Below are 14,724 nucleotides of genomic sequence, written 5' to 3'. Positions count from 1 at the left end.
AGTTCTTCTGGTGCATTCTAAAAATGGTTTAGACATGTTTGTTCTGTAAAAATACATATTTTTTTCACACTTTTTTTAGGTTCACGTGTGTTGAATCATGTGGCCGAATTGGCTATAAAACTATTGGTGGTTGGAATGCCTATAAACTATGTGGAGAATAATTTTTTGCGGCATCTCCCTTGTACACTAGACATACATGTGAAATGACATCCTAGTATGCAAAGGACATCATGCCATTGGTTTCACAACTACCGAGACGAGTCCCCGTATTTGTGAGGCTATTAACAGTCACACATCATGCCATAACAATACATGTGAAACCACATCCGAGTATCATGCCATACATGTGGGCGGAGAAGGTAAACGTGCGAAGGCCTCTTATATTCGCCGTCTCGTATGAATGCTACGATGATACGTTCATGGAGGTTGGGTATCCATCCACCAGCAGCAAGATGGGCGAAGTTGAGCAGTGCGAGGTCCATATGCTGCCGCCACTACCACCACGAGCTTCGTGTGTTCCTGATTGCCGGGGAACCTTCCGGAGATGTCATCGGGGCACGGCTCATGGCGTCCCTGAAGACATTGCGTCCAGCCGGGCTCAAGTTTGCTGGAGTTGGCGGGTATAAAAATAGGCTTTCTTTCATCCGAAGCTGCTTTTTTCTGCGTGTCTTCCGTGTGTGTGTGTGAGAGAGAGAGAGAGAGAGAGAGAGAGAGAGAGAGAGAGAGAGAGGATTCACACTGAGGACCTTATATTCAGCCTCACAAGGTCTTTCTGAAAAAAAAAATGATGGCCGTGATGCCGACAGACTCAATGGTATGTAGCATGGCTAGGGTTCCTTGCTTTTTGAGTGCTTGAGCTTCTTGTGTCTGAATGCAAGAAACCTTAACATGGAAAAAACCAGTTACCTTAGAGAGTGGAATTTTTCAAGGCCTCTTTGTGTATTGTTCTTCCCATGGGCTACCGGAGCATACTTAGTGGTCTGCAGTGTTTTTTCATGGACGGTGGAATTTACAGAAAGTGCTAGATCAGGTAGAAGTTGAGCATCCGCAAGTTCCTTTGCTGATCTTTGTGCTGAAGTGGCGAGGACGGAATGTGAGCCTTCACACTCGACGCAAAGTAGTCTCGCAGTATAGGATTTTTTTTTCCGAGAAACGCAGTATAGGATTTTGGTTACCTTGGATGAGGTTTGCTTGGATATTTTGCTTTCTAGAAGGGCACTTTATATGCACACCATGCAGCTGAGCACAACTGCAATGCCAGTGGGGGAGAATGTGACACGCCACAAAGGATAGCATGTATAGGTCCGTGGGCCAGCGTAGGTGCCGTATGGCAGGCGTGGCAAGTCGTGGACTTGGCCGACAACAGTAATACAAACTGACCAGCATATGGATGTGTGTATATACAAACGTAGCATATTCATAATTTCCATTGGCATTTGTCCATTGTTTGGGGCCTATAGAGCGATTCTCTAGTGTAAGGGCTACCTAGGGGGACCTTTCTTAGAGCATAGAGCTGGACTTGTTGTCTACGATCTTAGTCACTGTTTTGTACTTGAGATTCAGTTGCAATACTTCTTATTGTACATAATACAAACAGTAGTTTAGGACTCGTGTGCATGTTGCGTGTGATTCCGCTGCACTCTCCTTTCTATCTCTGAAAATCCTAGCACATAGGCACAAGTGTTCTTCATGGATACTGGACAATAGAGCGGCCAACGATGAGTTAGTGTGGATAGCTTTTGGATACATCGTATATAGACATGTACATTTGGCCAATCAGCTAATCCTAGTAGTTGATCAACTCTTTAACAACTATTTAAGGGCAAATCTAGGGTTATTGTAGGGTATCATTTAGAGATAGAGGTTAGAGAGCAAAGACGAGGGGCTAGAGAGCCAAGGCCAAGGGTATCAATGACAACATGTAGATCAACTAGAAGATTGTCATCATTTGAGCGTTTCTCAGTTGGAGGATAATATGACTTGCATTCATGGTAGATATGCATGATAGATCTTAGTATAGCTTTAGGAACTCATTGTGTGTTGTTAGCAGTCATCTCCTGTCTGTATATATTGCTCAGTAAGGGCCTTTGCTGTGGGTGTGCCCACCCAGGATCCTTTTCTCATTTTTTCCCATTTTTCCATGTTTTTCCCTATTTTTTCTGGGTCATGGGAGGCTGCCATGTGCTGGCTGACTCTCTCAGGACTGGCCGACTGCTGTCCTTTGCTGGCCGACTCTCTCAGGACTGGCCGACTGCTGTCCTTTGCTGGCCGACTGTCCTTTTTCACAGTCGTGGACATGTTGTGGGTCCTTTCGACTGTTTTGACCTGGCCGACCAGCACCTAGGGGTGGTATAAATACCACCCTTGCTCCCACACTTAGTGTTGTACGAGATCTTGTATATAGCAGAGTTTATACAGCTTCTCTCTCTCTCTCTCTCTTCTGCGGTTGCTCTTCTACACTCAGTTTTGTGTTTATATTCAGGCTGGTGGTTCTCTCTTGCACGTGCTTGTCTTCAGCGTAGAGTCCTGCTGCGTGTGCTCTTAGTTTTCTGTCTCATATTCACTGCGTATTCCGACATGGTATTAGAGTCCCAGGTGGCTAGAAGTTTGGAGATATTGGAGAGCTTGTGGGACTATTGATTTCTTGAAGACCTTGCGGGAGATTTGAAGAGCTTGCGGGACTGCTGGTTTTTGGTGCTGATTGGAGATCTCTTGGGATGTTCGGGACTTGGAGATTGGGTAGAAGGCGGCCATCACCATTGGACAGCCACCTTGCTTATTACTTGTAGCCTCTTCTTCATTTTTTTTCCCCACCCACCCTCCCTTCACAAGATCAAAGTAACCCCCCCGAGATGGCAGACTTGCTTGAGATGGCTGAGAAGCACGTGAAGATCCCTACTCTCCCCATGTTCCCGGTGGATCGATAGTTGGACGGGACCAACTATGGCATTTGGAAGGTTATGATGGAGTCTGTATTGGAGTCTTATGACTTGGTTGATTTCATTATTGTTGGTGTTCCACGGCCAGAGTTGGAGGATGGGAAAGAACGGGAGGCTTAGGCACAATTTTGGGATCGTGTCAATGCTCGTGTGTGTTCTTTCATCTTCCTTAATTGCACACCATAGGTGATTAATCATATCAAACATGATGATGCTGGCCAGAGGGATTTGGCAGCCTTTGGCTTCTCTGTATAAGAGGGTATCACCCATGAAGCAAATTTCCTTGGAAGCGCAGATGCGGGTGATGAATCCTGCAAAGTTCCTAAGCGGAGCACTGAGAAGGGTGCAGATTCCTCAGTAGTAACCGTGAAGGCTCCAGCGGTAGTGTACACTTGATTGGTAGAATGAGAGAATCTTGCTACATCACTTGGAGATCCCTGGTATAGGTAGGCTAGACAGTTAGATTCTCAGGTTATGTACGAGGGAGAAGATGTGGACATGGCCATTTTGATCTAGAGAGGAGTCCCTAAACCTATCACTCTAGATGCACTGCTCGTATTTGTGCAAGGACGGTCCCTTAGTCATAAACGCTACACTGGGAGACCTTTGGTATTGCATTACCCATCCAGGTTCTTTTTTGGAGACAATCGGGAGATCCAACTGGGAGAGACACATATCCATGTTCTGGTTCCTCAAGCACTGTAGACTCCTCCCCTCCCAACCTTCCCTCACATTCAAGCATGAAGCTCCATAGGTTGTAAGTGAAAAAAATACCGTATTTTATCGTACAGTATCTGAAAATTTCATATCGTACCAAAAATTCCCGTACGGTATCGTATTTTCGTACCGTGACAACTATGCCTGGGTTATCCAGAGTCACTTTGTTCGTGAGAAGTTTCTTGTTGATGACATCTTGCTAGAGTTTTGTTCGACGGAGGACAATGCGGCGGACCTCTTCACGAAGTCTCTACCTCAGGCTATGCTCCGACAGCACTCCAGCTCACTGGGGTTGGTTCCACATCCAGGAGCTGAGAGGGGGCATTAGCAGTCATCTCCTGTCTGTACATATTGCTCAGTTGGGCCTTTGTTGGGGGTGTGCTTGCCTGTTGGGTTTTATGCTGTGCATGCACCCAGGGGAGTGCTAGTGATCATCAGTAGGTTACTGGGGCACTTTTTACTTCAGTTAGTGGAGGTTTTTTCCCCCAGTTTTAGCTTAGTTTCACTTATAAAGGTTTATAAGTGATTTGGTCCACTTGGCACTATTTATGGCCGGACCATGTGAACACACTATTAGGTCACATCCTTTTATGTGGCTATTGTACTTCATTTTATCACAATCAATATATGAGTAGTCGTGTTCCTCTCTCTGACTCACGCCTCCTGTTGAAGTGCCTTCCAAACCCCAACCCTAACAGCTCAAACCCTTCATTTGGTATCAGAGCAGGTTCATCTAGCTGTTTGTACACAGGCCATAGCCATCAGTTCGCCTGCTTTCAGTTCAGCTGCAGCCACTCAGTCAGTCGCCATCAACTACCTGTAAGTACCCCTGCGCCTGCGCGTACAGCTGCGCTCACCACCAGCTGTCCGTGCAGGTTCGCCACCAGCTGTTCGTGCAGGTTCGCCACCAGCTGTCTGTGCAGGTTCGCCACCAGCTGTCGCCATCAGCTGTCCGAACAACCAGGTTTCCCAAGCTGGTTCGTCTGCAGTTGTCCGTACTGCTCGCCGTCAGCTGCACATATAGGTCTTCGCCTGTTCTGTTCCGTACCCTGCAGCTGTCCGTACACAGTCGCCTAGTACCTACAGCTCCGTACAGTACCTGCAGGCGACTAGCAGCACCTGCTGCGTATACCTGCAGCAAACCAGCACCTGTCTGTCCACACAGGTGACGGTTGTTTCCGTACAGTACTTGTCGACCGTTTCCGTACAACAGTCGATTAGTACCTGCAGCCTCGCACAGTCGCTTCTCCTCCGTACAGTACCCTGCAAAATCACATTTTGGTAAGCCTTACATGTTTTGAAATTTGGGCATTTTCTTTGTGAAAGTTTTCTGGCAGATACAGGGAGTTTTTCTTGCAAAGAAATCTCTACAGGTTTTTTGCAAGGCTTTGGGTGCAGAAATTTTGGGGCAATTTTTTGGGCATTTTGGCACTGTGTGAGCCATTTTTATTGCTCTACTCAGTCAGTGGTGCATTGTGTTGCACATTCAGAGGATCGAGAGTGCAGACATATTTGGGTCAGCTGTATTCAGTGGAGTACAGTTGCTTTCAGGGTTGTTGCTTTTGGGTTTTTTGATACACAGGTACAACATTGTGCACTGGCATAATGGCAAATCAACAGCAGAGTGATGTGTTCACGTACTTGTCTAAGGAAGACAAGTTGGATGGCATGAATTACTCCTTGTGGAGTTTTATGCTGAGAAATGTGCTCGTGGCAAAAGATCTTTGGGATTTTGTTAGTGGTGATGAACCACGTCCAGGTCCATTGGCTCCAGAGACTCCTCCCCAAGGGGGTGCTCGTGGAAGAGGACAACAGGCACAGGCACCACCTCTGCCTGTTCAAAGAACAAATGCTCAGAAGACATGGGATGCCAAAGATGCACAAGCCTTATCACTTATTGCATTGTCAGTACAGAGGTCTATTATACCTCATATTCGTTCAGCTGGCTCTTCACGGAATGCATGGGTGACTTTGGAGCAGTTGTATGCTGCTCGTAATGAGGCACGGATCTCATTTTTGAAAAGAGAGCTGGAAAATCAGAAGATGCATGAAGGAGATGATATGTCTAGCCACTTGAACAAGCTGCAGGATTTGAGAGAGCAACTCATCAATGTGGATGAGATTATTCCTGAGACACAACTTGTATCCACCATCTTAAACTCTTTGCGAAGATCCTACTTGGCTTTTCATACCTCTTTGAACCTCAGCATGAGGAATGCTATTGAGCCTCTAAAATATTAGGAACTTGTTGCTCTCTTGTTACAGGAAGAACATGAACATGAACACAAGTGCTGAACAAGCATTTACGACAGGTCAAAAAGGGAAAGGCAAAGTTCAGCCAAAGAGTTCAAATCAGAATTCAGGTGATGGTGGTTCATCTCAGGATACCAAGAAAGGTGATGGACAGCCCAAGAAGAAGGGCAAATGCCATTACTGTAAGAAGCCAGGTCACTACATCACAGAGTGTAGGAAGAGGATTGCCAAAGAGAAGGCAAAGGAATCTGGGATGTCTGTAAACGATGCCTCTAAAGCTCCTCCGGAGACTCCTTCCTTTGTTGAAGACAGGGATTACTGTTTCCACACATGCAGTTATGATGCCTCTTGGTTTTCACAGGCACTCAGTGTGACTGAGCATGCATGTACTTGGTATTTTGATAGTGGTGCTTCAAAGCATATCACATCTCGTAAGGATTTGTTTTGTAATGTATGCCCTGCTCGTGTTGGCAAAACTGTTCAGTGTGCCAATAATGCTTCATATCCAGTTCGTGGCATTGGGGAGATTCAGCTCACAGCCATTGATGGCTCTATTCTTCGCCTTACAGATGCCTTATATGTACCAGGGATAAAGAAGAATCTGTTGTCCATTTCTTCTTTAGCACAGTGTGGTATGCAAGTCAACTTTGATGATGACAAATGCATGGTCAGAGACAAAGCTAATGCCTTGACCTTGATGCTTACTGGTACATTGTTGGGGTAAAGGCATTATGCCCACCCTTATAGTGTGTACTAGCCCATAAGTTATAGTACATAGTACACTTAGTACTTTTAATGTACTAAGTGCACTATGTGTACTAGTGCAATATACATGTGTGATAGGGGAGTCACACACTCAACACATGATGAGTTGACTTATCCCCACAACTCTCTCTCTCTCTCCCTCTTCTCTCAGTGTATGTCTCCCACATGAACTCTAACCCTAATTAACTCTCCCATTCAACTAGTATCAGAGCCCTGGTTTTAGGGTTTTGTTCTCAAGGGTGCAGAGCTGGAAATCGGCGTAGAAGAGCTGCAAAACGACCTCATGTGCTGTACGGACTCCTGTGTGCTGCTGTGCAGACCTGGTAGCCCTGGTTGCCTCGCTTCTTCAGTCAAGTCGTAGGCAGCATGAGCAGCTTGCAGCACGTTGGATCCTGATTTGCTGATCGCACAGTAAGAGGCGTTGGTCCACAAGGCGTAAGGCTGTATGAGCGTTGGGCGTTAGACGGCGTAAAGCCACCGAGCGGAGGCGACGTCAACAAAACATGCCTCGTCGCGTGTAGCGCTGGCTACCGGTCGGAGGCGGCGTCAACAAACGTCACGTGCACGACCTCATCGCAAGGATTGCTGCTCCCGCTGCTGACCAACGTCCACGGCGGTTTGCGCTTCCTCTCGTCGTCCCTGATCAAATCGTGAGGTGCGACAATAGCCGGGCGCTGCTCAAGTGGCCACGTAAACCAAGTGCGCTGCCTGTCCACAGGCGCGTGCTGCGTGACCATCGTCTTTTTTTGAAACCGTGATCAGCAGCTAGGCGTAGGCAGCCAGCAGACGTGGGCTGCCCAGCCAGCAGCGTGGGCTGCTCAGCTGCTGCCCAGCAGCAGCCACGTTGCCCAACCATGCAGCGCAGAGGGCTGCCCAGCCATCCGTACTTTTTCAGCAGCAGCAGTAGCATTATCAACTGGTAAGCGTGAGGAGTCCTTCATCAGCACAATTCTTTTTGCAGAGCAGCATCAGCAAACCCCCCTTTCCTGCAACAAAAAATCAAAAAATTACCTGAGGTATTTGCTTCAATTTTTTGGAATTTGCATGTCCAATTTGCAATTGAGCAGGTCAGGTGTCGAATTGCTCAATTTTTGAGCAAAATTGGCAAAATTGGGTGACATTGGTCACAATCAGGATCAATTTGCAGGAAATTGGATGTTGAAATTTGGGGCTTTTGATGTAATTGTGCAATTAAGCATTCATACATGCTGTATGATGTGAGAAATCGCACATTCGGGCAAAATTGCAGCAAATTGCAGTGCAAATCAAGGGGCTTTTGTGCCGATTGGATTGATTTGCATGCAGGCACTCGCATTTGATGCTTTGGGCAATGTGTTGATGCCTGTCAAGCACTCAATGTGCCTGTAAATCAAGGGGCTTTTATGTACGGGATGTATATGTGGCCAGGGGGAAGCATCGCGAAGACTTTGGATGCCTTCATGTGCGTCAATGTACCATGTATGATCAGCAATTGATCTTAAATCAAGGGGCTTTTCAAGATTTTATGCTTGTTGAGCTTGGCAAAGCAGCAGGCAAGACTTTTATGCCTTAAATCCTCAGAAACCAGCTTGGAGTCAAGGGGCTTTTGCCCAATTTCTGTTCGGGACTGTTGTATGCAGTGTTCGGGACTGTAAAAGTCTGATTTTCACTCATTTGGACAGCCAGGAGAGCATTTATTGCTACTGTACCTGCTGGTACAGATTAGGTACAGCTTTGTACAAGTTTTGGCATGGCTGCACATTGATTTGAGTGAACAAAAGGCTCAATTTCAGCTGCTGTACTTGCCGGTACAGGTTTGGTACATCATTGGTGAGCACTTAGTACTGCTGTACAGTACTTTGGAAGGGCAACAGAGCACATTTAAGGTGCTGTCCTAAATCTGCAGCAACCAGATTTTGGTGATTTCATCACATACAGTGGGAGTAGAGTTGCATTTGTGCTTCCGCAGTGGGAGATATACTTTGGGAGAACAACTGTGAGCACTTTGTGTGCTTTTGGTGCAGTGTTTGCACATTTTGCAGGGAGTCAGGCATTGACAGGTTGCATATTGCTATGGCAACCACAGGTGAGAGCTCTTCATTGCTTCACATCAAGAAGCTGGAAGGCTCACATAACTATGATATTTGGCAAACCGAGTGCTATAATGTGTTGCTCCAGAAGAAGCAGCACAAGCCTATCAAAGAAAGGGGTGTAATGCCCGCTTCTCTTACTGCTGAAGAGTGGGAAGATATGGATGAGCTGGCAAGATCTACTATCATGTTGTCTGTGTCAGACTCTTTACTTTTCAGCATTCGTGAAGAGAAGATAGCTTGGGGAATGTGGCAGAGATTGCAGGACTTGTATGCCCAGCAAAGTGCCTCAAGCAAAGTGTATTGGTTGAAGAAACTCATAGGTCTTCAGATGAAAGAGGGGGCGTCTATGGCAGCCTATCTAAATGAGTTTAATGGTATTGTCAGCAAGATATGGATGAGCTGGCAAGATCTACTATCATGTTGTCTGTGTCAGACTCTTTACTTTTCAGCATTCGTGAAGAGAAGACAGCTTGGGGAATGTGGCAGAGATTGCAGGACTTGTATGCCCAGCAAAGTGCCTCAAGCAAAGTGTATTGGTTGAAGAAACTTATAGGTCTTCAGATGAAGGAGGGGCGTCTATGGCAGCCCATCTAAATGAGTTCAATGGTATTGTCAGCCAAGTTATAAATCAAAAGTTGGCAATGGACGATGAGTTCAAAGCCACCTTTCTCTTATGCACTTTGCCAGAGAGTTGGGACACATTCAGGACAGCCACTAGCAATTCGAATGCTATGCTGTCATATGCAGATGTGGAGGGTGCTCTTCTTCAAGAAGAGATGAACAGGAAGAACAATTCTGTTGGAAAGTCCAATGCAATGAATGCACGTGGGAGATCCCAGCAAAGGGGTAAAAGCCAAGAACGGGGAAGGAGCAAGTCCCGCTCCAAAAAGGACTTGGAATGCCATTATTTTGGCAAGAAGGGAGACATCAAAAAGCAATGCTACAAATGGAAAAATGATCAAAAGGAAAAGGGCAAAGGAAAAAACAAAGACAAAGATGAAGCCAAAGATGTAAAGCCAAAGGGCAAAAGTGGAGTCAAGATTGAAGAAATCAATGTGTCACATGCAGGTGACAGTGAGGATGAGGTCCTATTCACGTCTTCACTTGATGCCCATTCACTTCTTACAGGAGATGGTCATGGTATGCACTCATGGATCATTGATTCAGGTGTCTCCTTTCATGTCACAGGTTGCAGAGACTTGTTTGTTAGGTATATTGCTGGCAATGAAGGAGTAGTTTATTTGGTGATAACCATGCATGCAAGATTCTTGGCAGAGGTGATGTGAGGCTTGTGTTTTCAGATGGCTCACAGCTTATGCTCCATGATGTCAGGCATGTGCCTGAGATCAAGAAGAACCTGCTTTCTACTGGACAGCTTGATGATGCTGATTATGTTACCACATTTGGTCGTGGAAAGTGGAAAATTAGTAAGGGCTCATTGGTTGTTGCCAGAGGCTCTAAGGTGGACACTCTTTACTTCATGCATGCAGGTGTTTGTCACCATGCTAATGTAAATGCAACCGAGCTGCCGGAAATCTCTATGTGGCATAGCCGGTTGGGACACATGAGTGTCAAAGGAATGGAGCAATTGTCTTGTTTGGGTTACTTGCCTTCTCTAAAGTTTTCAAGTTTTCAGTTTTGTGAGCATTGTATATATGGCAGGCAACTCCAGTGCCCCCACAAGAAAGCTCTTGGACAGAAAGATGCTCAGTTAGAGCTTGTGCATACAGATGTATGTGAGATGCCTCAGCTTTCTTTGGGAGGGGCAAAATATTTTGTGTCCTTTATTGATGATGCCACACGCAAGGTGTGGGTTTATCCTCTTCGTTTGAAGAGTGATACATTCTCAGTGTTTGAGAAGTTTGTTGCTCTTGTTGAGAATCAAACTGGCAAAACACTGAAGGCTTTGCGTTCCGACAATGGTGGAGAGTATATGTCCAAACAGTTTCAGGACTTTTGTGATGCTAAAGGCATCAAGAGGGAGCTCTCTACTCCTTATGATCCTCCACAAAATGGAACAGCAGAGAGGATGAACAGGACCATTCAGGAGAAGGTCCGTTCTATGTTGTCACATGCTGCATTACCTCATGGTTTTTGGGCTGAAGCTGTTATGACAGCCGTTCATCTTATAAACAGGTCACCTAACACGAGGCTTGGTGGGAAAGTGCCAGAAGAAGTATGGACAGGGAAGCCTCTGTCATACAAGCACTTGAGAGTGTTTGGTTGCGTTGCGTACGTGCACATATGACGCAGGGAAATGCGCACCAAACTTGATCCTAAGTCTCACAAATGCATATTCCTAGGATATGGTGACAGAGGTGAAATGGGGTATAGACTTTGGGATCCCGTGAATAGAAAGATTATACGCAGCAATGATGTCATTTTTGATGAAACATGCATGTATAAGGAGCCTGCAAGGCAACAGGAGCCTAGCAGAGTCATCTTTGATGATGATGGACATCATGGACAACAACCAAGGGCTGTAAATCAGCCATTATAGCAGCAAAACCAGCCCTTAAATGGTGTTGAAAATGGTCCAAATGGACAGCCAGATATGGCAGAAGATATCCCTATGGATATTCCACAATTAGAGGAGTTACCGGGCATGATTTTTCAGCCTTATGGCATGGAACAGGAGCCACCAATAGGTGATATGCAGGCTGGACAGCAACCTGCAAATGATGGTCATTGGGTACGGAGGTCCACAAGACCCTCCAGAGCCCCTGACAGGTTTGTTCCAGGGGTTGACTACTTGATGCTCACTGACTGTGGGGAGCCCTCATGTTATAAGGAGGCTTTACAGAGGGCAGACAAGGCTCTTTGGGAGCGTGCCATGAAGTCAGAGATGGATTCTCTGCACAAAAATGGAACATGGAAGTTGGTGCATTTGCCTACAGGCAAGAAGGTTTTGCCATGCAAGTGGGTTTACAGGCTCAAAGTTGCACCAGATGCAAAGCCAAGATACAAAGCCAAGTTAGTCGCTAAGGGCTTCAAGCAGGAATATGGTGTGGACTTTGATGAGATCTTCTCTCCAGTGGTCAAAATGACCACACTTATAGCTGTGTTAGCTTTGGTTGCACATGATGATCTGGACTTGATTCAGATGGATGTGAAGACTGCTTTTCTTCACGGTGATCTCCATGAGGAGATATATATGCAACAGCCAGAGGGTTATGCAGTGAGTGGAAAGGAGAAGCTTGTATGCAAGCTGAAAAAGAGTCTTTATGGGCTCAAACAGGCACCAAGGAAATGGTATCATAAATTTGATACATTCATGAAATCCCAGAATTTCAGGAGAAGTGACACAGATCACTGCTTGTACACCAAGAAAGCTTTGGATGGCAGTCTATTGATCCTCATCTTGTATGTTGATGATATGTTGATTGCCGGGAAATCTCGTAAAGAGATGGATGCCTTGAAGAAGAGGCTGCATCAAACCTTTGATACGAAGGATTTGGGTGATGCAAATCACATTTCGGGTATGCGGATACTTTGGGACAGAAATCAGCATTTGTTGTATTTGTCTCAGAAGGAATATATTGGCAAAGTTTTGCAGAGGTTCAATATGGACGGGGGGAAGAAGACTAGTACTCCTTTGCCTCCATATGTGAAACTCAGTGCTATGGACAGCCCACAGTCAGATAGTGGCAGGGCTGATATGGCCAAGATTCCGTATGCTTCAGCTTGTGGCAGTCTCATGTATGCCATGGTTGCTACTAGGCCGGACATTGCATTTGCAGTGGGAGTGGTTTCTAGATACATGGCCAACCCTGGCAAGAAGCATTGGGAAGCAGTGAAAGGTGTCATGAGATACCTGAAGGGCACACAGGATATGTGCATATGCTTGGCAAACAGGATGCATTAGTGCATGGTTACACGGATTCGGATGATGCCGGTCATCTAGATAACCGGAAGTCTACTACCGGTTATGTGTTTACATTCACAGGAGGTGCTGTGTCATGGATATCCAGGATGCTGAAGTGCACTGCCTTTGGGCTATACAGGGGATATTCCGTTGTTGCATTGTGACAGTCAGAGTGCCATCCAGTTGGCAAAGAACCCTGTCTTTCATGGCAAGACGAAGCATGTGGATGTGAAGTATCACTTTATCAGAGAGGTGATAGAGAACAAGCAAATTCAGCTTGTTAAGATTCATACGGATGAGAACCCGGCTGATCTGTTGACAAAGAGTTTGCCTCCGGAGCGGTTTGCTCATTGCAGACACTTGATGGGCATTGGATGAGGCCAGTTTCAGCCTTGATATGGCCTTGTATATTATCATGTACATGCTGATTTTTCTTTTCCTTCATTGAAGGGCACTTTGCCTTTAAGTGGGAGGTTGTTGGGGTATAGGCATTATGCCCACCCTTATAGTGTGTACTAGCCCATAAGTTATAGTACATAGTACACTTAGTACTTTTAATGTACTAAGTGCACTATGTGTACTAGTGCAATATACATGATGGAGATGGCTAGATGTATGTTAAAGGCAAAGAAGCTACCACATGTCTTTTGGGTGGAAGCTGTTATGTGTGCTTGTCATATTTTGAATCGATGTCCCACAAAGGCATTGGTTTCCATTACTCCTTTTGAGGCTTGGCATGGCTGCAAGCCTTCGGTATCACATTTTCGTACTTTTGGGTGTCTTGCATATGCACACATACCCAAAGAGTTGAGGAAGAAGTTGGATGATAAAGCCACAAAATGTATTTTTGTTGGGTATAGCCGTGAGAGCAAGGGCTACCGGTTATATGACCCACTGTCCAAGAAGATATTCACTAGTCGGGATGTGATTTTTGATGAAAAATCAGAAATATCCATGGCTGGTTATGATGTAAATCAGGCTGAAAATGATGTGTTTGAAGGTCTACTACCTATGGAGTTTCATTCCACAGTTGGTGATCCAACCCATGAGGGTGCAGGACAGCCAGCTAATAATGAAGGTGGTGCAGAAATTCAGCAGGAGATTGAGCCAGAAGTTGAGCCAAATATGGGGCAACAGGCTCCACAGGTCAGACATATACCTAGATGGTATTTGAGGACATTACAGGACAACCATCTAGAGACTCCGCTTGCTGGCCGTACTCGTAGGGAGACACGGACCAATGAACATGCACACATCATGGATTTAAATATGGTTATGGCAGCCAGTTTACAGGATGATGATGAGCCTGATTCATTTGTGGATGCACGAGACAATGTGCATTGGAACAAAGCCATGCAGGATGAACTTGATTCTATAAAAAAGAATCAAACATGGGATTTGGTTGATTTGCCCAAAGGCAAGAAAGCCATTGGTACTAAGTGGGTCTATAAGTTGAAAAGACATGCAGATGGATCCATTGACAGGTACAAAGCCCGTCTAGTTGCAGAGGGCTATGCACAGAAGAAGGGTTTGATTATGAGGAGACATTTACTCCCAAATCTCGTATGTCAACACTTAGGAGTGTCATTGCATTGGCTGCACATCGTGGTTGGGTTGTTCATCAGTTGGACATCAAGACTGCTTTCCTACATGGGGACCTCGAGGAGGAAGTTTTGTACATCAGCCCATAGGTTTTGCAGAACATGGTCATGAAGGGAAAGTATGCAGGCTGAAAAAGGCCTTGTATGGTTTGAAACAAGCTCCACGAGCTTGGTATGCAAAGATAGATGCTTTCCTGCTCACTCAAGGCTTTGTGAACAGTCCATCAGAAGCCACTTTGTATGTAAAGAAAGAAGAGAAAGATCTGCTGGTCATCAGTCTTTATGTAGATGATCTTTTGCTCATGGGATCAAATGATGACAAAATTGCAGCTTTTAAAGAGATATTGCAACATACATTTGACATGTCTGATTTGGGGCTCGTACACTACTATTTGGGCATACAGTTTGTGCAGGATAACAGAGGCATTGGGTTGTTGCAATCTCGGTAGGTTGCTAAACTTATGGAGAAGTTTAAATTTCAGGATTGCAAGCCTATTAGCACTCCTATGGAG

The 14,724-nt window shown here is 45.6% G+C and overlaps 1 protein-coding gene across 1 annotated transcript in view; it reads left to right on the top strand.

Moving 5' to 3' along the window:
- Positions 1 to 336: 336 nt before the first annotated feature.
- LPXB (lipid-A-disaccharide synthase B) overlaps positions 337 to 14,724 on the top strand; it is a 63,033-nt gene continuing 48,645 nt past the window's right edge. Inside the window, exon 1 of the mRNA XM_086815754.1 lies at positions 337 to 620. Within this exon, the coding sequence (XP_086671880.1) occupies positions 397 to 620 (224 nt within the window). The 5' untranslated portion in view covers positions 337 to 396. The remainder of the gene's footprint in view (positions 621 to 14,724) is intronic.

This window comes from Cibotium barometz, chromosome 21 (genome assembly GCF_041138505.1).
Source record: "Cibotium barometz isolate CiBa-2024 chromosome 21, ASM4113850v1, whole genome shotgun sequence".
Lineage (NCBI taxonomy): Eukaryota > Viridiplantae > Streptophyta > Polypodiopsida > Cyatheales > Cibotiaceae > Cibotium > Cibotium barometz.
Note: the sequence above shows the minus strand (reverse complement) of the source record. Positions and strands in the feature narration are given on the sequence as shown.